A 21,673-nucleotide genomic window follows, 5' to 3' on the forward strand; every position below is an offset into this window, starting at 1 on the left:
TGGATTTCTGACAGCAGACTCAGAAGTGCTACTGACTGGCATCGCCTTCTCTTGGTTGTGTTTCAAACCCTCCCTTCCTACAGGTGGGCAGGCAGGACCAGCTGAACCACCCAAAAAGCTCTCTTTGTATTTAAGCTCTACTCCAACTTCCTTAATGAAACCAGCTACAGAAATATTTCCCCCTTCCAAAGTAAAGCAAAGCCATAGCCTCTGTAGGGACTGCAAAAAGATGAAGCATAATCTGAAAGCAAAAATTTGCATCACCAAACATTTAGTTTATTTTTCATAGCAGAAACACTTAAGGTTCTTCTTAGAACAAGAGGAGCAAAAAAGAGATGCTGGTGAAACCCTGGACAGGGCAGCACCCATGCTCTACAAACTGCTGAGGAAAAACATCAAGAAAAAACCCACTGTAACAGGCAGAATCAAATTTATTATTACATCCTGTTTAAAACAGGACTTGCCCCATATAATTCCTGTTCTTCATAATTTTTTGAAATAGCTATTGTGAAACCCTTCTCAAAATATATACCCTCATTTATGTAGTAATAGGTTAAAAATATAAGCAAATAGATTTATTATAAAGGATACTAGAAGGCTGCAATTAGAAAAATCACATGAATCAAGAAAGATCCTTATAACAGTAACAGCAACATCACTTGAAAGTGATTGTAAATGCTATATAATGTTTAAACATGCAATTAAATTTTACACTGCAACTGTCTTGAAAACAACTTATCTTCTCGATTTCATATGCATTAGCCAACTACTTTTATCTTGCCTCATTCATATTTGTGAGTAAGTTTACCCTGTGTGGTCCTTTTGATCTCTCCTGAATAGCCGTGCAAAAATAAAATCCAAACAAACAATGTAGGAAACAGTGAAAGTATGTAACTGGCCAAAGATAAAGGTAGATAACAATATTAAAAACTAATGTTAATACATAATAGAAAGTATACTTAGCAAACTGCTAAATTTTAGTTGACATTACAGTTTTAAGTATTAGATTTAATAACATCTGTATATGACTTGCTAAGTAATGATATTGGCTGTGGCAACAGACAGGAGGTTTTTAACATGAATAAGGCTATACAAAAGTTACCTTCAAATGGATCAACTTGAATAAAAAAAACAGAAAAACAACAAGAAAGCAAGCTTGTATTTGGTAATGTGAGTAGTTTTGGATCACTACACATGATGAAGCAAAGCAGTGAAGAACGTGTAAGTTATTTTGATGCTTGGTTAGCCACAAGGAAAGCAGCTCTGCCTTGTAGCTGCGTAATTCAAAGCACTGTGATCCATAGCTCGCATGGAACTTGATATCCACATGCACGGTTCTTAGCCAGCTTCCATTGCCTCGACACAAGTTGTTTTTTCTCCATGAAAGCAAGCAATTTTTCAAAAGACCAGTGCCCAAGAAACAGCAACTATTTCATCAATCAATTTTAAGACCAGCTTATCCTATCCCTGTGAATAAAGTTAGCTACTATTTTAGGGAAGTGATAATGTAGTGAGGTTGCTCTTTCATCATGCAGCATACATCTGTCCAGAGCAAAGAAGCTATTAGTCTCAAATACATCTTTTTCCCCAGAAACTATAGATCAAGTCTTACAGGAAAAACTATGCCACATCTCAGGAAGGTTTTAGGAGGTAAAACAAGGGAGAATTATGCATCTGCACCAAACTAAAATTAGAAAAGCTGCCATATGGCTCTGTGAAGCCAGCAGCACGTTCTTATTCATTAGGAAGCATTCTGCTAACATAAAAACACAAGGCCTTCCTGTGCTCTCCAAATGTGTTTATCTTTTCAACATTAATGCACGATATATCATCAGGCTGCTGAAATCTCCTGCAGTGCATATTAAAAAAGCACAGCTGCACTTTTTTTCAGCACGTTTATTCACTATGAGCAATCTAAGAGCACAGTTTTGCCCACCTCCCCAACACACGTCCCTCTTGTTAGCACAGCTTGTATCCCCTTTGGTTGGAAAGGGGCTGCGTGCCCACCTGCCTGCTTGCCTGTCCAGCCCAGCTCAGGCCAGCCCAGTAGCGCCCTGCGCCTCCCCATGCCCCAGCTCCACTCATCACATGGTTTCGCTTCATATTTACCACTGCTGGGGGAAGCACACTTAAACAGCAAATGACCCCAGGGCTTAAGCTAAAAGCCCTTGGAAAGCTGTAAGCTCAATTATTTGCTCAGGAGTAATAGCACTTACAACATCACAATTTCTTCTTCGCAGTGTTTTCAACTTCTAATTGGCACAGCTGCTCTCCCATCCCACACATACCTGCCCCACCTTCCCACTGCAAAGAAGCATCAGTAAGACAAAAAGCTTTACATTCTCACAAAAACATCATATACAGGTAAGCTTTCATGGAGCTTTTCAAGCTTTGAGCAATGCCCGCTCTTAGAAAATTCAGTAACAGTAGCCAGCATATAAAATTTTCATGGACACTGAAAGTAAAACAAGCACTGAAAACACATGATGGATTTAGGTATAGCAACAAATGGAAGTAATAATACATAAAATTAATACTAGTTTAATTTATCTTAATAATTTTGACATTTCTCCATCATTCTTTTTTGTACAAGTCAGCACTTTTGTCACCCAGTACAACTTCTGTAAGAAATACTGCCTGAGAAATAATTGCCCCCAGCTCAGTTAAACTGGAACAAAGACAAAAATAATGAAATTCAACTCACCAAGAATAATATTTAGATGGTGGACAGAAAGGAGCTTGGTATGTCTGAATGTATTTTTTGTTAAATAACTTAATATGCATTTACTACATCTTCCTTGGTTTCTTCTCTTCCCCATTCTCATTTTGCCCATCTTTTCTGTCATCACATCTACGATCCCTTTTTTGTCTCAGTATTATAAAACTCAAGGGTATACTTCTTGGAAGTGAGGAAGAGGGCAGGCGGCAGCAGTGGAAGTGCCCCTTCCTTCCTCCCGTTGCCCCGGGAGCCAGTTGGCTCCAAGACCTATGAGCTGGGGTATCACAGTGCCGTGCTCCTGGCACACAGCCCCATTCAGAGCACAGAGGTTGTGTCTCAGCCTCTATAAATATGCTTAAATAGCTTCTCTGAAGATTCCTAACTCTTGGATTTAACAGCAGCAACTAAAAATGACAATGTTATTTACAGAAATAGAATTATTTGCAGAAATATGTACCTATTATTTCCAGATTTATCTGCTTAATGCAGTGGCAGAGATTATTCACACCTGAAATTATCTCAGGCGGTCACTAGTTTCTGGTAAATTAAGGACTGGGGACCAAAGTAAAACCCAGAATTACAACCCATTTGCTGCTGCTTAACTGAAGAATAAAGTGTCCTATCTGGGACCCCAAATCCTCAACGGCTTGATGCATCCCTCAGCATGCAATAAAAATATAAGGCAACACATCAAGTAAAATAATTTCCCTGCTGAGATTATTTTCAGTGTTTTTATTTATCAGTAAAGACACAGAACAACTGTCATCCTATCATTTAAGTGCAATCTAAACTAAGACTAAAAGCAACCCTGGATCCAGAAACTATTTCTCACCCCATGCCTCAGTTTAAACATCAAACCACCACATCGTGAGTAGAAAGTTGGTTTTCATCTCTTGAATGTGGAATTAAGCTTCCATTATGACCATCACCTGCTGAACCCCTGGACATGCTGCAACACTGACCTTTTCCACTAAGTTTAAAAAAAAAAAGTGGAAAGGAATAAAACTGGGTGTAGTTCTATTCCTGCAGAATTTTAGGACAGGTCTTAGCTTATCAAAATATTTGCGTACATTCAACATACGCTTTTATATAAAATGAAAGGGTGTGCTTAACTTACTAACTGACAAATTGAATATGTATGTATATATTCCTGTATTTTTAAGCTATAGTCTTTCCCTTACCTCCAAAAAGACCACTAACACTTATATTTCCAGGTATACCAGAGCATAAATAAATTAAATGTTGAAGGTGGTGCCTGCCCAGGAGACCTCCTTATCAAAAGGCCAAAATCCGGGATGGTGTTGAGAATTTATAATTTTCAATGGTTTAAAATGCTTTTTTAAATGCTGGGGGTTTGGGGATTTTTTTTGCATTTACACTTCCCACACCTCTGACTGGTTGTGGTGTAATTTAGAATAAGTGCCTAAAATACAGTACTTAGAAAACAAAGGAGTACAAATAGTAGATTAAGTACATTGGCTGTCCATGCCTTACCCAAAAATACCCTCAATTTAATAAGTCATTTGTTATTCTATTCTGGAATCACATAAGCAGATTCAAATATATTTATCTGTAGCTGTACACACAAACACATATCCATGAAACAGTTCTGCCTCCGTTGGTATTTAGATGACTTCAAAGCACTCACGTAAACTACTCAACTGTACATGATAACAAACACCATGCACCCATCAGCACTGACCTAAAAACTGTTACATTGATATGGCTGAATTTCAAAAGAAAGAGCCAAGCTAACTGACCTCTGCACTGAAATATTAGATATAAATATTTGGCATCACTCAGTTTAACAAAGTAATTATTTTCTTTGGTATGTACTGAATTAGGACAGAAAATTTTACTGTATTTTTTGGCCTTTACAATTTTATAAGTGTCAGATATTTACTTAATGAGTAACCTCATCTTGTTTTGATAATTCATCTCTAATAACAGTATTAATATGAATGTCTAAATGATGGGAGTCTAATGTTCTTTAACATTTTGGCTGAGCTGATGTTTTCAAAGACAAGAAACATGGCAGGATCAGATAATTTTGTTCAAAACAGGGCTCCATTACTGTCTCAGAAATAATGTATTGTTTTCACAAAAGTTAACAGTTCTCCAGTTTGTTCTTTGATGCATAAAAACACAGGTAAGATTTTGAAAATAAAGATACAAGGGTTAACACTCTTTAGACTAAAATCTGCAAATGCAATTGCCAAGCTAATTAAACTTAAAGGTTTCCAAAACTTAGGCCAAAATAACATACTGGAAAGGAATATTAATCTAGCCAGACACCATTTCTTGAAGCCTTACTCTTACGTACTCAACCAACTGTTAAAAGGAAACAGATGACTCCTGTTCTTCGAATACCACATCGCCATGATTACAAAATATCTTCTCCTTATTTTAGGATGCTGATGATAAATCTTTGTGACACACCAGATCATTCACAACAACAGGCAGAGATCTTTTTGCTTTTATAAATTGCCATCAACAACTGCAAAAGTTTTCAAGAGACCTAATATGGCACACCAAAAAGAAATATGATGTATCACAGGCTCCCTATGAGCCCGTGAAAGAAAAAAGTTTCCATAATACAGCATAGGCCAAAATGGAGCACAGATAATTGAAGACAGCTAAGGAAGAACAGAAACAAGTTTAATTTAATGTGTCCATGCTAACATGAATATCAGGGCTCCTACTGTTTCTAATAGTTCTGATTAGAGTAGATAAATCTTTTACGAAAAAGCTCTAAATCATTAAGGACAAGTAAAGTTTTCTTCCTATAATAGCCCAGTGTTCAGAAATAGAAGCTGGGGCCCCTGTTCTTTCTTTCTAACCCACCATCACAGGCCACAGCCAAACATTTAAGTCAATTTAGAAACAGAAATGTTCCTATTACTGCAAGGAAAGCAGAAGGAAAAACAAAAGCTTCCTAAAAGAACCTGTTTACTTCTGCATGTTAGTTACTTAAAGGAATTTTAAAAATCCAAATCTTTATTGAAACTGTGTTTAAGATTAATTTCACATATTTCAGAAGTGGCTACTTCAGGTACAATACAGCATGACTGCTGGAAGAATGGTAAAGACTATTAACACTTATTGTTTAAGATGTTCTCTGAAAATAAAAGATCTTTTTTCATTACCCTAGAAAAGTTTGGCATATCTTGTTGCTAAGATTTACATCCAGACAAAGTCACTTTTAATCTCAATTACATGAATTTGTTCTGTCACATTTTAAAATGACTGGTAACAGAATTGGTAGGTACAAATGGGTTCCCTTCAATAGACTGAACCATACTTACAACTTAATTAACTAGGCATTATAGAATCATAGAATGGTTTGGGTTGGAAGGGATCTTAAAGATCATCTAGTGTCACCCCCCCTGCCATGGGCAGGGGACATCTTACACTAGACCAGGTTGCTCAAAGCCACATGCAGCCTGGCCAGGGAGGGGGCATCCACAGCTTCCCTGGGCAACCTGTGCCAGTGTCTTATCACCTTCATAGTAAATAATTTCTTCCTTACACCTAATCTCAATCTACCCTCTCTCAGTTTAAAACCTCTATCCCTCATCCTATCACTACACTCTCTGATAAAGAATTCCTCTCCATTCTTCCTGTAATGCAGTACATGTGAATACTAGAAGGCTGCTATAAGGTCTCCCAGGAGTCTTTTCTCCTCCAGGCTGAACAACCCCAACTCTCTCAGCCTGTCATCATAAGGAAGGTGCTCCATCTCCCTTATCATCTTCATGGCCACCTCTGCACCCACTCAAGCAGGTCCATCTCTTTCTTATGTCAGGGGCCGCAGAGCTGGACAACAGCACTCCAGGTGGGGTCTCACGAGAGCAGAGTAGACAGGGACAATCACCTCCCTCGACCTGCTGGCCACACTTCTCTTGATGCAGCCCAGGATACAGTTGGCTTTCTGGCCTGCGAATGCACATTGCTGTCTTGTAATCAGTTTTCCACCCACTACTGCTCCCAAGTCCTTCTCCTCAGGGCTGCTCTCAGTCCACTCATCGCTCAGCCTGTATTTGTGCATGGGATTGCCTTGACCCATGTGCAGGACCTTGCACTTGGCCTTGTTGAACTTCATGAGATTTGCACAGGCCCACCTCTCAAGCTTGTCCAGGTCCCTCTGGATGGCATCCCTTCCCTCCAGCGTATTGACTGCACACACAGCTTGGTGTTGTTGGCAAACTTACTGAAGGTGCACTCACAGGTCCACTGTCTGTTGCTGACAAAGATGTTAAACAACATCAGTCCCAACACCAACCCCTGAGGAATGCCACTCGTCACTAGTCTCCACTTGGACATCAAGCCATAGACCACAACTCTTTGAGTGTGACCATCCAGCCAATTCCTTATCCACTGAGGGGTCCATCCATGAAATCCATGTCTCTCCAATTTAGACAAAAGGATGTCATACAGGACAGTGTCAAAAGTTTTGCACAAGCCCAGGTAGATGACATCAGTTGCTCTTCCCTTACCCACCAATGCTGTAAACCTGTTGCAGAAGGCCACCAAATTTGTCAGGCATGATTTGCCCTTAGTGAAGCCATGTTGCCTGACACCAATCACCTCCTTTTCTATATGACCTAGCATAGTTTCAAGGAGGATCCACTCCATGATCTTGCTGGGCACAGAGGTGAGACTGACTGGCCTATAGTTCCTCATGTCCTCTTTACTTCCCTTTTTTAAAATGGGGGTTATGTTTCCCCTTTTCCAGTCAGTGGAAACTTCACCAGACTGCCACCACTTCTCAGATATGATGGACAGTGGCTGAGCCACTTCAACTGTCACTTCCCTCAGGACCTATGGATGCATCTCATCAGGTCCCATGGACCTGTGCACCTTCAAGTTCCTTAGATGGTCTCAAACCTGAACTTCTCCTACAGTGTGTGGTTCTTCATTCTTCCAGTACCCACCTTTACCTTCTGTGTCTTGGGAGGTGGTGGCTGGAGCACTTGCCAGTGAAGACTGAGACAAAGGTGTTGAGTACCTCAGCCTTCTCCATGTCCCAGGTATCCAGGTCTCCTGTATCCTTCCAGAGAGGGCCCACATTTTCCCTAATCTTCCTTTTATTACCAACGTACCTATAGAAGCTTTCCTTGTTGCCCTTCAAGTCCCTGGCCAGATTTAATTCTATCAGGGCTTTTGACTTCTTTAGCCTGATCTCTGGCTGCTCAGACAGTTTCTCTGTATTCCCCTCAGGTCATCTGTCCTTGCTTCCACCCTCTGTAGGCTTCCTTTTTGTGTTTATTACTGTTTCTTGTTCTCTATTTCAGAGCCATGAAGTAGGGATCAGCATCTACTCTTAAATAAGTCGGTATAATCCATAAACAGAAAAATAATTAAACACAAACAGTATCACTGTCTGTATTTTCTCAATGAGCTTTATCAGTTCTCCTCTGAGAAGAAATTTTGTCCTGCCTTAAAAACAGCTTCCTTAACCACAGGCAACTAGCAGCTCACTGGAAAGGATGCTCCATGTCACAGCAGTGTGTGCTGCCATAGCTGCCTCTGTAGCTTTGCTGCTCTTCCCCAGCCCCAAACTCCTGATGCAGCACAGGCTGGGAGTGAGGTGGCCCTGTTTGCCCATTGTGTCATGGAGTATGCTGAATAAATGTGGCTTTAACCTGGAAATGTTGAAGATTAAGGTCTCGCCCCACTCAGGTCTCTCCTTGGCGCAAAGTCTGGTGATTCAGGTCTGCAGCCAAGCCTGTGCATCAGATCAGAATCAGATCATCAGATCATAACCCAGAACCTTCTCCAGTCTCCAATTTATTTATTTGCTTGCAAAAAGGAACATGGGTGCCTGCTCCTCACTTCACCTATTAAAGCACCAACAGGTGAGACCTTTTAAATAATAGATGTTGTTCCCACAGGATTATGGGTTTTCCTCAGCCTAAACATTTAAGGATACTGGGGTTTGAGCTAAATATCAAAATTCTAAGGCATCTGTAGATCTGGGCCAAAGTCCTTATAAAAAAAAAAAAAACCAACAAAAAAAACCAAAAACCCACCCAAACGCAAAAACCCCCAACTAAAAGAAACCAAACCCCCACCTTTGGAAAGGGTTTAAGGTTTCAGATGTTGAGATAAAGGACATATATCCTTTGTCTGAGCATCAAACAACGAATGAATGACAACACCGATGACCATGGCAGAGCTTGTGGAAAGGACGAGTATTCTTGCACCGTAACCCACATTAACCCTGAGAAAGCTAATATCCTCCTTCAGTTATATTTAATAAAGGTTTTATAGACTGTCTTCTCTACCAGTATCACTGATACAAAGAAGCAAGGAAAAAAAGCTTACTGGGCATCTTTACATTTTATATTGCCAACTGCAAACACATAATTATATTTTGAACTTTAAGTACAATGGACTGACAAGCTGTATTATAATGTCCGGTTAAAATCAGCAACTCTAGCAGCTAGACAGATGGTAACTCAACTTTCCAGCTTAATAGTAAACACAATAATCCTTGATATCAATCGGTGTAACACTCAATGATTCATTAGTAAGTTCTGTCACATTCCCTAAAACTATTCCATGATTTCTTACTGCAGCACTAAGAGAAAAAACAGTATCAGAGGAACAACAGTGAATGGAATAAAACTACCATAGGTATGGTGATGCTGGTCCCAAAACAATGGTTAAAGCCACACTGAAGGCAAGCGAGCATCATGGGGAAGAAGTGAAACACAAAACAATTATTAAAAAGGAGAGAAAAATAAACAGCAAAGGCTGAAAATAAAGACCTTCAAGAGAAAACGGAGAAATTGGGAAATAGAAACAAAATCCATTCTACATAAACTACGCTTTTGACAGCTAGTGACAAAGAGCATTGCGTTCAGATATGTCAAGAGTGATTGTAAGAAATAACTAAAGACAAAAAAATAAATTAAAACATTCAAATATTTCCTCCAGACTAAGGAGGTGAAAGATATACTAAAGAAGGAAGACAGGAAGAATTTTATGTTACTGGCACAAAATACCTCAATATTTTTCCACCAAACACCAAAACAAACCAACCAAAAAAAAATCTAAATGAGGGTGCTATGATCTTCCCAATCTATACTTAGAATTTAGAACCTTGATATCTATTCCTCTTTTTTTTTTTTTTTTTTTTTTTTTCCCCCCCCCAATAATTGTTATATTTAAGGAGACTTCCTCTTCAATGTTGAACATAGCCCTGGACCTAATTTGACATAGAATAACCTGTCTCTGGAAGGCATCTCCTCCTGAAGGCTCATGGGAACTGCAGGTTGTTCCAAGTCTTTCTAGGAAATTGTGCCTCAGAAGAAAAAAGTACCAGTAAAAGGCTAATGATCTTCATGCTCACACATCTTAAGACAATGAGGGACCACTCTGTCTAGCCAGATGTCTGTAATGCATCCCAAAATGTTTCACCAAGTGACTCCTGCATCATGCCAAGAACCTCCACTGAATTACAACATGTATTTTCAAGGACTTTCAAATCTGATTGGAAGGGCTGACAGAACCTACAAATTCTTCATTAAATTGCTTCAAATTTCAATTAACTTTCCACTAAGAATCTGCACCTTATGTATGAGTCAGCTTTGGCCACCTATTCCAGCTGTTAGACCATATCCTGCCTTTGTGTATGAAAGAGTCCTCTGTGGCAGGCATATTGCATAGCTCCATTTTGCTTTGTGTCGGTAAGCAAAGCACGATTTGCAGGGACATGCCTTTCTGCTTCAAGATGAGTAGAGGTACCACACGGCTACTTCTTCCAAAGGGGCACATGGATACGATTTCAGATAACATGGCAATATCTGGAGCATCTCCAGTTAGTATCTACTTTGAAAGTTTTCTACTTTAGCAGAACTTAAATTTATATACATTTCTGTCCCCATCTTCTGACACTTGCTCTGATCTTGTGCAAGCTAAAGAAGAGTGGTTTGCTTTCAAAGGGAAGAGGGAGAGTATGTGTGTGTTTGTGTGTGTTAAGTGTGTAGTACACACTGGAGTACCCACTGTCTTGTAAAATACATATAGATGTGCCAACACACTTTAACAATGAAAGGAAACACAAGGCATATATATCTTGGCTCTCTAACCATTTGTCTGAGGACATTCACAGGGAGCCCAACAGTGTACATGACAGAGCAAGTAACTGAACATTTGCCACGTCATCCTTCAAACTTCAGTCTGTTTTTTTTTCCCCAGTCGCATACTGTGGGTTTTCATAAAAGAAACTGAAAGCTGACATAGTAATTGTTTTTCATACCCTCAGTCATTTCACATTCAAGCACTCCTATTTCTAACTGCATATGCAGAATCTTTTACAGAAATAACAAATGCATGACTTAGAACAGATGCAATTATCTTGGTTCTAGTTAGAACACAGAGGAGCCTTTGATCGATACCTCTTTAATGTGCTGTGAATCCACAGGTTTTCAGGATTCAAACATGGTATGAAAGGCATTGCACCATTGTGAGTAAATATTATATTATCACTTTTCAGGCTGCAGTCTTTAAAAAGAAAAGATAAAAGCTGTGTAACAAAAGCTAGGTTCCTTATAATAGATGATCTTATTTTGACTGAAGTATCATCGCTACTCTCAGTAAATTAATTTGCTATTCCATAAATTAAGCTCCACAGAGACAGTCAAGGTAACATGAAGTCTTCCACGTTTACTTGCTTTACGTGCTGCTGAGATTAGTACATTGTATTCACTGATCTAAAGCACACAAGCAGCCCTGGTGTTCTACAGTCAGCACCTTTTACACTGCATACCTTCCAGCAATAAGAGACTAAAAATGCAAACATTAAGACTCAAATCAGCAGTCCCTGATTCTTATTTAGCACCTAAATTCCATATTTTTTTATTGATCACAGAATCATCAAGGTTGGAAAAAACCTTGAAGATCATCTGGTCCAACCATTAACTGACCGTACCCAACGACACCAGATCCCTCAGCGCTATGTCAACCCAACTCTTAAACACCTCCAGGGATGGGGACTCCACCACCTCCCTGGGCAGCCCATTCCAATGCCTAAGATACCTCTAAAGACAGAGCAGCTGGTGAGAAACATTGGACTCAAGAGCTTAGATCATACTGTGGAGGACTGGATGTCAGACTATATTTCTGGGTTTTTTTTCCCCAAATTTAAAATGCTAAATGCATTTATGATGTTTACAGTTCATAAGAGTATACACGATAAACTGCAAAAGAAAAAATTGTAAAGTTTTGAAGTTTAAAGTGCTCAGTGACAGTTTAAATGAAACCTGGGAACAATATACTGTCTGCAAGGAGGTAGCCTCCAAAATCCTAAATTTCAGGAAGAGATGTCTCCATCTTTCACTACACTCCCCGAAGTACATAGACCATTCTATGATCATTAAATATTAAAGTAAGAAAACCAAAACTTTAATGAAAATATTCCTGCAATGAACAGAAGGAACACTTGAGATATATCCCCCAAAGCATGTTATATATAGGAGAAGCAGCTCGAATCTTTATAGCTTTCCCCACCATTGATATTATAGACCTCTTAGATCTCAGTCATCTTCACAGCTACAGAACATAAAGTAAGCAACAACGCTCTACTACTTTGAATGATTTTCTCTCTTGGTCATTTAGAAGGTATGAAAGAAAACAAAATAAAGATCAAAGAAAAGAAAAATACTAGTAGGATTTTGCACAAACAAGCAAATTTTAATGTGATACCTGCCAATAATTACTATTTCTACCTGGAAAATACCACTACCTTAACATTTAGGAGCGAACATTTAGTTTCTCTTCAACTTTGAGCCACAACTTGGGAGTCAAAACTTAAGCTTCTGAATCAAAACTCCAAGCAAATTATCTCTAGAACTTAAATCACCCATCATTGACAAAATTGAAGCCCACGGACAAGAGGCATGTCTTGTTAAGTGACAGTCATTGCCCGACACCCTGCAATGCCCAGCCAAGACAATGGTGGGCATTAGCCCATGGCTCAGTCATTGCTGGCATGCTTGGACCTGTGTTGGAGGAGGCCTCACCAAAGACCTGTAGCAAGATAAATGCTCTCCTCCTGGTCAAATCAAAAATCCTGCTCAGGCTCACCAAACAACTGTCAGGGTAAGGGAAGGAAAGGAAACTCAAGTCCAGGAAGAGGGCAGGGATGGTAGAACCAGGGCTTTCAACAGCTGCCTCATTCCCACAGTCTGCTGCCTGCACATCAACATCTTTTAAACCACTCTATTATTGCTCTCAGTCAAAATAAATAATAACAAAATTGACCTAGATCTCCTAATCAGATGATGAGTAAACAGTCTCTTTAACTTTGAGGAACAAGGCTATATTTATTCTAAAACAGCAGACAGGACTTCAACCATGATTAGGAAGCAAAAAATGACAACAATCCACTAAATCTCATTAAGTGCACAGATTTTACACTGGTTTTACCATTTTAATTACCAGTTTGATGATTATTTTAATCTGTTTTCTTGAAGAAAGAGAATCACAGAATCACATACTGGTTTGGGTTAGAAGGGAGCTTTAAAGATCGTTTAGTCCATCACCCCATGGGCAGGGACACTTTCCACTAGATCAGGTTGCTTAAAGTCCTGTCCAACCTGGCCTTGAACACTTCCAATGATGAGGCATCCACAGCTTCTCTGGGCAACTTGTTTCAGTGTCTCATCACCCTCACAGTAAAAAGTTTCTTCCTTATGTTCAATCTAAATCTACCCTCTTTCAGCTTAAAATAATTGCTCCTTGTCCTGTCACTACAGGCCTCAGTCTCTCTCTTTCTCATAAGCCCCCTTTATATATTGACCAGCTGCAATAGGGTCTCCCCAGAGCCTTCTCCTCTCCAGGCTGAACAATCCCAACTTTCTCAATAGTTTGAGCCTAGTGTGGACACAGCTATAAGTCATAAAGACATATTCAGCTGCTCCTCTCATAAATCATATTAATTAAATTATAACATTGCTTCCACAGAAAATTATTGGTATAGCTAAAATGCCATAACTTATGTGTAGATAAGGCTTAAGCCAACTATTCTGCATGATACACAAGTCCAGTAAAATAAGCAAACCCCAGGAAATTTTCCACTTGATGGGTCTGCTGGCTAATAACTACTTTTCATCAGAGCCAGAAAAGAAATTGATGGTCTGCATTACCTAAAACCAGTTTAAATTCTTCAGTGAATCAGTAGTTCTCTGAGGTCATGCTAGTAGTAAAGTAAAGGTAACTGGGTATTTAGCCAAAAAGCTTTACAAAGTACAGAGGAAGATCAAAGCCATTTTCAGTGCACCACACTCAGCTGTAGGTAGAAGAGACAGCAAAGCAAATTCAGTCATAAACTTTTTTTGTAAATGTTCTGCATAAATTGCTTCACCTCACAGCACAAATTCCTCTATCACTTAATTCAGTCTTAAAAGCCTATCAGGCTGAAAGTACAGCACATATAAATAATAATAGCCATTGAAGAACTCCTTCAAAAAAGGAGTCAAAAATTGGCATCAGTTTTAAATCTCCTGCCATCTCAAATATGATTAACATAAAAAAAATAGAATTACAGTAAAATTGACCAACTAAAATATTTGCAAAACAAAAAACAACAAACAAAAAACAAGTCTGCTTATGCTCTCTTGTCTTAATATCCTGATTTGGTAAGATATTTATGCACATAACTTTAAACCTTTAAGTAGTTCCACTGACTTAACAGGGATTACTCATCTGCTTAAAGTTAGGCAGTTGCTGAAATACATTGTGAAATACGAATCTAAATTCAGATCTGATAAACTCAAAGTAGCAGCAGCCAAAGTAACACCTCATTACAGCTTTAAGACCATGCTGTTTTCCTTTAGCAAGCAAATTTACTTGCATACTGGCCTGGAGGCAACAATAGACTATCTGCTGGAGTGACCCTGTGATTACAAAGTAGTACTGCTACAGGGAAGCAAAAACTGGTTTTGCTATCAAATGTGAAACCAGAAAAAGAAGATATATATGATTAACAACAAGCCTTCCTTTTAAATTCACACAGGTTCCATAGCTCTTGCATGTCTCTCTTCACCAAGTACTTCTCCTAACATTGTTTAGCTTTCACATGGTGATTCATTCCATCCAAGGTCTGCCTTGCAAGGCTATTCTGAAAACAAGATCTGATAACTCAAAAGTGTATATTAATAGCTAGACTGATAATCACCACCCTGATATCCCTTCCCTGTACTACTGAAAAGCTGATCTACAGAACACAAAACCTCTTCAGAAACTGGTGACACATGAAAGCTCAACTCTGCAGGAAAATGGAACTGAGACATAAAAAAATCACATTTGGGGATACTTTGGCACAGTAGGTTATATCCCACCGTATGTGAATCTAAATAAGACAGGTGGATGCCAATCTAAAAAAAAAAAAGGCTGCAGAAAATAGAAAGGCATGGAGAGTAGAAGGAGAAAAATAAGAGATGCAGACGTGGAGTTTAATAAAAGGTACTCGGGGGACTTGAGAAAGGAAAAAACACATCTTGTACTTGATATCAGGACACATTCTTCAGCACTCCTACTGAAGGGGTCAGAGGAGACTGCTTAGCTAGAGAAACTGCTGAAGAAGCTTAAGGTGATCTTCAGTATCCTCTGTACCTACTGCATTGCTGATATCCAGAGAAGAGGGCAAACGCACAACTAGATAATGAAGAAAGGGAGGTTTCAAAGCCTGAACCAGGAGATGTTCAAGCAGGGAAATGTAACAAATAGTCTCTGCTTTAAAATGTGAGCTATTTACCTGCTGAGACTGAGGTTAGCATGATGGATAAAAAGAGCTTTAAACTAAAGGTAAAGGTTTAATTTTTAGATTCTGCTTAATACCTAGAAGGAAAAAAAAAAATCAGCTAAAGGGGGACAGAGCAACTAAAAACAGTAATGAGAAAGAAAAATGCTAACATATAATGAGAGGAGTCAAGCAGATGGCAAGATTCAAGGAAAAGGACTATTGTAGGTATGAAATGAAATGACATTGATGTGAAACAGTTCAACTAATTGTAAACTAAGGAAGAGAATCCAGACTCCTTTATTTGCTGTCAGAATTGTTGTCTTCAGATATGAGAAACCATTTTCAGCAGTATTTATACAACTGAAATTAATCTGTCTTACGTGCTGAAATTGTTTCTTAAAAATAAGGTAGGATCCTAAAATCAATCAGACACTATTTTACTAAATATATTTCTTAAGTACAATCAAATGGCTTTATAGCTTCTTGCCTGTCTGGCATATAAAGGAACATTTATCCCCAGTGGTCTTTACACTTGCCCAAAACAAGGTTTTTTAATTAAGTACGTGCAAATTGGAACTTTCTGTGCTTGGACGCGCCTGTGTACATTATGAACATATCTGTAACATATATGACTGTTACTTCTTCAAAGTAACTTAAGACAGACTGCAAATAACAGGAGAACTTACACTTTCATAACTATGTAACACAACCATAAAATCACCATTTCCTATTACTTTTATCCTATAAGTAAAAAATTGAATTATTTTTTTCCCAAGTGCTTGAAACTCAAGTCTCAAATACCCAGTAAAAATATTCACTTAAGATTTACATGAATATAACTTCTGTTTCATCTTCATGGTAAAAATCACAATTTTTCATCTGCTCTGGACATCCACAAATCTCTATCACTGTAAGGTAATATGGTAAAAGTCCTCAGTAGAAAAATCAAGCTTTTGTAAAGATACTTGTCTTCGTTTTCCCCAAGTACTAAACCCATTTCAAAACCCAGGTTAAAACTACATGCAATGGCTACATCTTCCAAGTATCTTTAATTCTTCTAATGAATTCAGTTACATGCATATATTTATAACTTGCTTTCAAATTTTAATAAACTGAATCTCTAACATACCACAACTAAAGAATCTTTAAAGTATATACTGTGAGAAACGATATAAAGATAACAGATATAGTATTGCAAATATATATTTGCATATAAAACAGATCAGATAACATTATACTAAATTATATAGTATTACTACAGAAAAAAAAAATCTATTCATTTTTTAAGCTACCAGCCCAGCAAGCTTGACATGGGAAATGAATATCAATCTGTATTTCTTCCTTCCTTGTTTTCATTCCTAGAACCTAGAATAAAGTCTCCTTGTCAAATTTCAGTAGCAGCTATAAAACTTGTTGCTTTCAGTGGCTTTACAAGGTATTTATAACAGACTGTGCTTTTGTAAGTAGACTAATGTGCAATTTTATTTAGAGATGAAGAAGAAAATTTGTTAAGAATTCTTCGTATTTGTTTCAAAAATCCAACCTCTTTACTAAAACTTCTAAATAACAAAAATGTAAAATAAGTTTTCAGTAATTTAATTTAATCTGTCTTTGAGGAATGCTGAGAAGAGCCACTGCACAAAAAAATGAGCCATCTTAATTTGTCCATGTTATTGTAGAATCACTCCAGAATTTCAGCACATTCATTTAGTTTTGTCCTACAGGTATTCAGTGTAACACTAAAAATTAACAAAACATCTTAACTGTAAGAAAACATGATTTTTAACCTGAGCCTCACAGCACTTTATAAAAGTACAGTATTATTTTAATGACTTTGTTTTAGAACTATATATTGTTAAAGTAATGCAAGTGTTTCACCACTGTAAAGGTCTTCTAACACATCTTGGCAGTGGAAAAGCAATCAGAAAGATTTGGAACAACCTAATAGTTAATGCATTTAAATTATGAATATATACAAGTGCGCTATATATATATTATTATATACAATAATAATATATAATATTTATATAATATATATACAATGCGATGTATAAACTACCTAAAAAACATGAGACAGCAATAGTAATAGCCTTATTAGATCTTCAATCTGTTTGCCTTGCTTAGGTCAGTTTTTTTGTGGCACTCAACAGAAGTATAGGTGTGCCAAACTGTTTGTGCAGTTTGAATAGTAACTATACGTGAGACCTATTTGTGAATGAAATGGCTGTTCCAAAACAATGTTGCATTTGAAACTGTGCTGTCATTTCAAATTTATCTTAAAAGGAAAAGCCTTTCAAATTTGCTATTACAGTATACAGATGTAGCTTCCATGTAGAAACCTGTATCAAACTTCTAATTAGTTTAAAGGAATAATTTCAGGTATTCTAATCTTTGCTTCTAGATTCTGAGATGTATTAATGTCCACCTTGAAGGTCTCAGTGGTTTGCCATGCCCTTTAGAGAGGCTTAAAGTCTCGCCTGTACCAGCTATGAGTTTTATACAAAGGCCCAAACAGTTATCGGACAATCTAATTGTTCTCAGCAGAAGAACCCTGTGCAACAAATCAACATCATAAAGAGCAATTTAGTATCTTTATTGCTCAAGGGTTGCAAAGTACTTCTAGCTGTTAAAATAAACAGTATTCATAGCATTTTAGTCTGTCTTTAGAATTGCATTTCCAGTTGTTTTTGCAATAAACGTTTATGAGCTTAGAAAATTAAGTTCACAGTCAGCTTTGGTACAATTCTGGCTCAGGATGACTTAAATAATTTACATGTAACCTGGTCTGATGAGCTTGAACATTTTATATCAATATGAAAACAGTTTTTATGATACTAGACCTGAATAATAAAACCCAGGATTTGCCAAAGTTGCCATTAGTTAGAGCCGGATTTTCAGACTAGATTTTATAGAGATGCTGAGAGAAGTACAAGTGGACTAACATATTTTTCTTTGTGGACCCACTTCCCAGAAAAACACAAATTTTTGTCCTTATCCCTTCTCAGGTGAAGATAAGAAGAATGTGTCTCTTGGTGACAGTGAAACAAAAATCCAAAACTGAAACTGAGAAAAGGAAGAAGAAAATAAGGAAAACACAGCAATCTCAAATGCCAGAAAGGTACAAAATGATGACAGGCACTGTGCCAGGTTAAGAGATATACTTCAAATATGGGGCACGGCAACTTCACTACAATATCCATTTTAAAAATCACGACAACCTAACAGCAGTAAGAAGAGAAAAAGATGAGAAATAGGAACATTCCTGAAGATTAATCAATTAGAGTCACATTGGAGGCAGTTCACAGAATTTGACACTTCCCACTTTCCATTTAGCTTTGCACAGGCTGATGTCTGAAACTGCAGACCTACTTATCTACTTGCTTTAGAATTAAATCTGTATCTAAATTATACAATACACAATCTCCAATTTTCTAACTTCACACATACAGTATGGAAAAGGAAGCATTATTTTCCCACAGAAATCACAGAATACTAAAAAAGTGAAAGATGTTAATTACAGTGTTTGAAAACCAAAGGAACTGCTCTAAACAGATTATAAAGAGATTTAATTTTCTACATTAAAAGAAAAATGATACACACCTACTTTAAGAATACGAATCTGCCCAAAACACCTGCAGTGCTATTCCTGCCTGACCTGTGCCACAAAACCCACTTCCAAAAAATGTAAAGTTTCTAAAAGATTTGGCGTTTTTCTTTAAATACAAATATACCAGAAGAAAAGAAATACAAAACTAATCTTCTAGACAAAGAACAGGAAGAAAACTGTCACGTTCTCTGTTTACATTTATAACAGGACCCTATCTAGAGATTAGAATAGTTTCAAATCTATTGTAGTTGAGGATATGATGTCATCATTTAAGGGACGCAGATAATTTAGTCCACAATATCTATTCATACCAACAAAAGAAAGCAAAAGGGGGATGCAGAATACCCCACTCTCCTGGATTATGCCTATTTTTCATGAATTCATCATCCTTGTATGAGTATGCAAGTAGCCTTTTTTTTTTTTTTCTCCTCCAAAGCCATCTGCTAGTTTAACTTTTGTAAAAGCACAACTGATTTCAATTCCATTAGATGCACACATTGGACTGATTGATTTTCTCTCTCTCGGCAATTTCTGAATTTTCTGTGACACTTATTTTATAAATACTGAACACGACACTTAACACACTCCTTTCACATAGCATTACAGCATTTTCCATTATTGATTAATGAAAAACTTGGGAATTTGCTAAAAAAAAAAAAAAAAAAAGCTGAAGAGACTATTGGGTTTGCCAAAAATAAAGTAATAATCAACACAGAAAATATTCAGAGTAAATTAATTAGTCTTCTTACCTTGTTCTTTTATCTGACGAATTTGCTTCACAGTTTCTTTCAAGATTGCACATTTGTCAGGTTTAAAGTTAAAGTTGTCAATATCATTAAAATTTGCAAAAATCAGCTCTGCAAGTTCTTCTATGTATTTATTCTCTTGCTCACGATTACGTTTCTCAGTGCTTCTTTTAGGGCTGAAAGAGGAGTTTATAAAAATGTCATATTTGATGTCAGTTCGCTTGCTGATTCTGACCAGCTCAAATATGATTTCAAATGGTTTGAGAGCAGTTTAACAAAAACAGAATAACCCTATCCCACTACAAAAATATAACTTAAAGTTTCTCAAGCAGAAATGTGTCCTCTGGAACAAGGAAAGGAGCATTAAAAAAGATGTTACCTATTTTTTCCCAGCAGTCATGTTCTTGTTTCAAAAAAGGATTGGGATTTGAAATTCAAAACAAGATTAATTGTGGGAGTGGGATTTGAACAAAGTATCTCTCCACATGGCACTGAGAATCCAAAGAGTATCATACAGTGACAGTGTATGAAAACATGAAACAGCTTAAAAAGTTAAACTAAACAACCCATACTTCCTGCCTCCTTGTGAAATTACAACAGTCATAAGAAAAAATGATGAATGAGTGGTTGTGCTTTACAATTTGTGTTGGTAATGCAACTACTAGTAAACTGAAAAATACTTTTCAAGTCCCTGATTAGGATACACAAGAGAGGTGGTAAAAAAAAAAATCTTAGATTGCCAGAAGGAGTGACTAAAGATTCCATGCAATGATTAGCCAAAAAAGATTTTACATAGCTCCTATATTGTCACCAAAACTCTGTATTTTGGCACTATGGATTCAAAACAAACAAACAAACAAACAAACAAAAAATAAAAGACAATAACTCCCACCCCCATCCCAAACCCACAACACAGAATTACTGTATCAGAATAGTTTAGTACTGACTTTTCTGCAAGAATGGCGAGTTTGCGATTTTCTAACTGAAAAACACAGGTACATGTAACATTTTTTAAGCCTTTCTCTGCACATGTAACATTTTTTTAAGCCTTTCTCTTTCAATGTTTTCAGACATGAATGGTCTAACCTGGGTCCAAGCTGATCAGGATCCTTGCGCTTTCTTGACTCTGCTCTGGATGGGTCAGAGGTATTTTCCCCCATCCCACTCATCTTGAACACATATCAGCAACTAAAAGGAAGAAAGTGCAAGAAAGGGTTATGGTGGAAAAGTCAGGAATTCTCTGCTCATATTTCTAAGTTTCTTGTTCCATGATCAACTCAGTTTTTACTTGGCAAATCTATCATTCAAAATAGAGTTTGTTTGACAGGTACTAATAAAAACACTGTGTTTATGACCCCATAAAATGCTCCACAAAACTCCTTCAGAAGAAAATCTGTGGTGGGCAAGCAAAGCGTTATCATCTCTTTGATTGTTACCAGTTATATAAGAATAGATAAGTACGTTTTGTGCCTGGGCTGCTGAATTTTCATGGCAATTTTGCAAGGTTGAATGAGGGAAGACAAAGGAAAAGCCATAGTGCTACACAACAAGAAAAACACAACTGAATGAAATACATGAAATGAAACATGTATCCCAGCTACATGAAAAGGTAGCACATGCCGCTTTAGTTAAAAATCAGCAAATAATGCTTGCACAAGTACAATACTGTAGAAAAAGAACATGCGTCAACCCTAGAGATCACTGAGAAATTGATAAATATTTTGTAAATATAATCTACCTCATAAGGAAAATAACTTGTCAAGACATCATATGTTACAACAAAGCAAGCTTTAAGTTGTGCAATGAACAGCCCTGCTCCTGGCTGTTGTCCTATGCACCATAGGAGCGTA

The 21,673-nt window shown here is 37.5% G+C and overlaps 1 protein-coding gene across 9 annotated transcripts in view; it reads right to left on the reverse strand.

Moving 5' to 3' along the window:
• The window catches only part of NCOA2 (nuclear receptor coactivator 2), a 187,879-nt gene that overhangs the window by 60,560 nt on the left and 105,646 nt on the right, over positions 1 to 21,673 (reverse strand). For all 9 annotated transcript variants that reach the window (XM_026841596.1, XM_026841600.1, XM_026841599.1 and 6 more), the window contains 2 exons: positions 20,910 to 21,011; positions 19,827 to 19,999 (listed from right to left, as the gene is read on the reverse strand). In XM_026841596.1, coding sequence (XP_026697397.1) covers positions 19,827 to 19,999; positions 20,910 to 20,992 — 256 coding nt within the window. In that variant the 5' untranslated portion in view covers positions 20,993 to 21,011. The remainder of the gene's footprint in view (positions 1 to 19,826; positions 20,000 to 20,909; positions 21,012 to 21,673) is intronic.

The sequence above is a fragment of the Athene cunicularia genome, assembly GCF_003259725.1.
Source record: "Athene cunicularia isolate RWA chromosome 2 unlocalized genomic scaffold, athCun1 chr2_part1, whole genome shotgun sequence".
NCBI classification, from domain to species: Eukaryota; Metazoa; Chordata; class Aves; order Strigiformes; family Strigidae; genus Athene; species Athene cunicularia.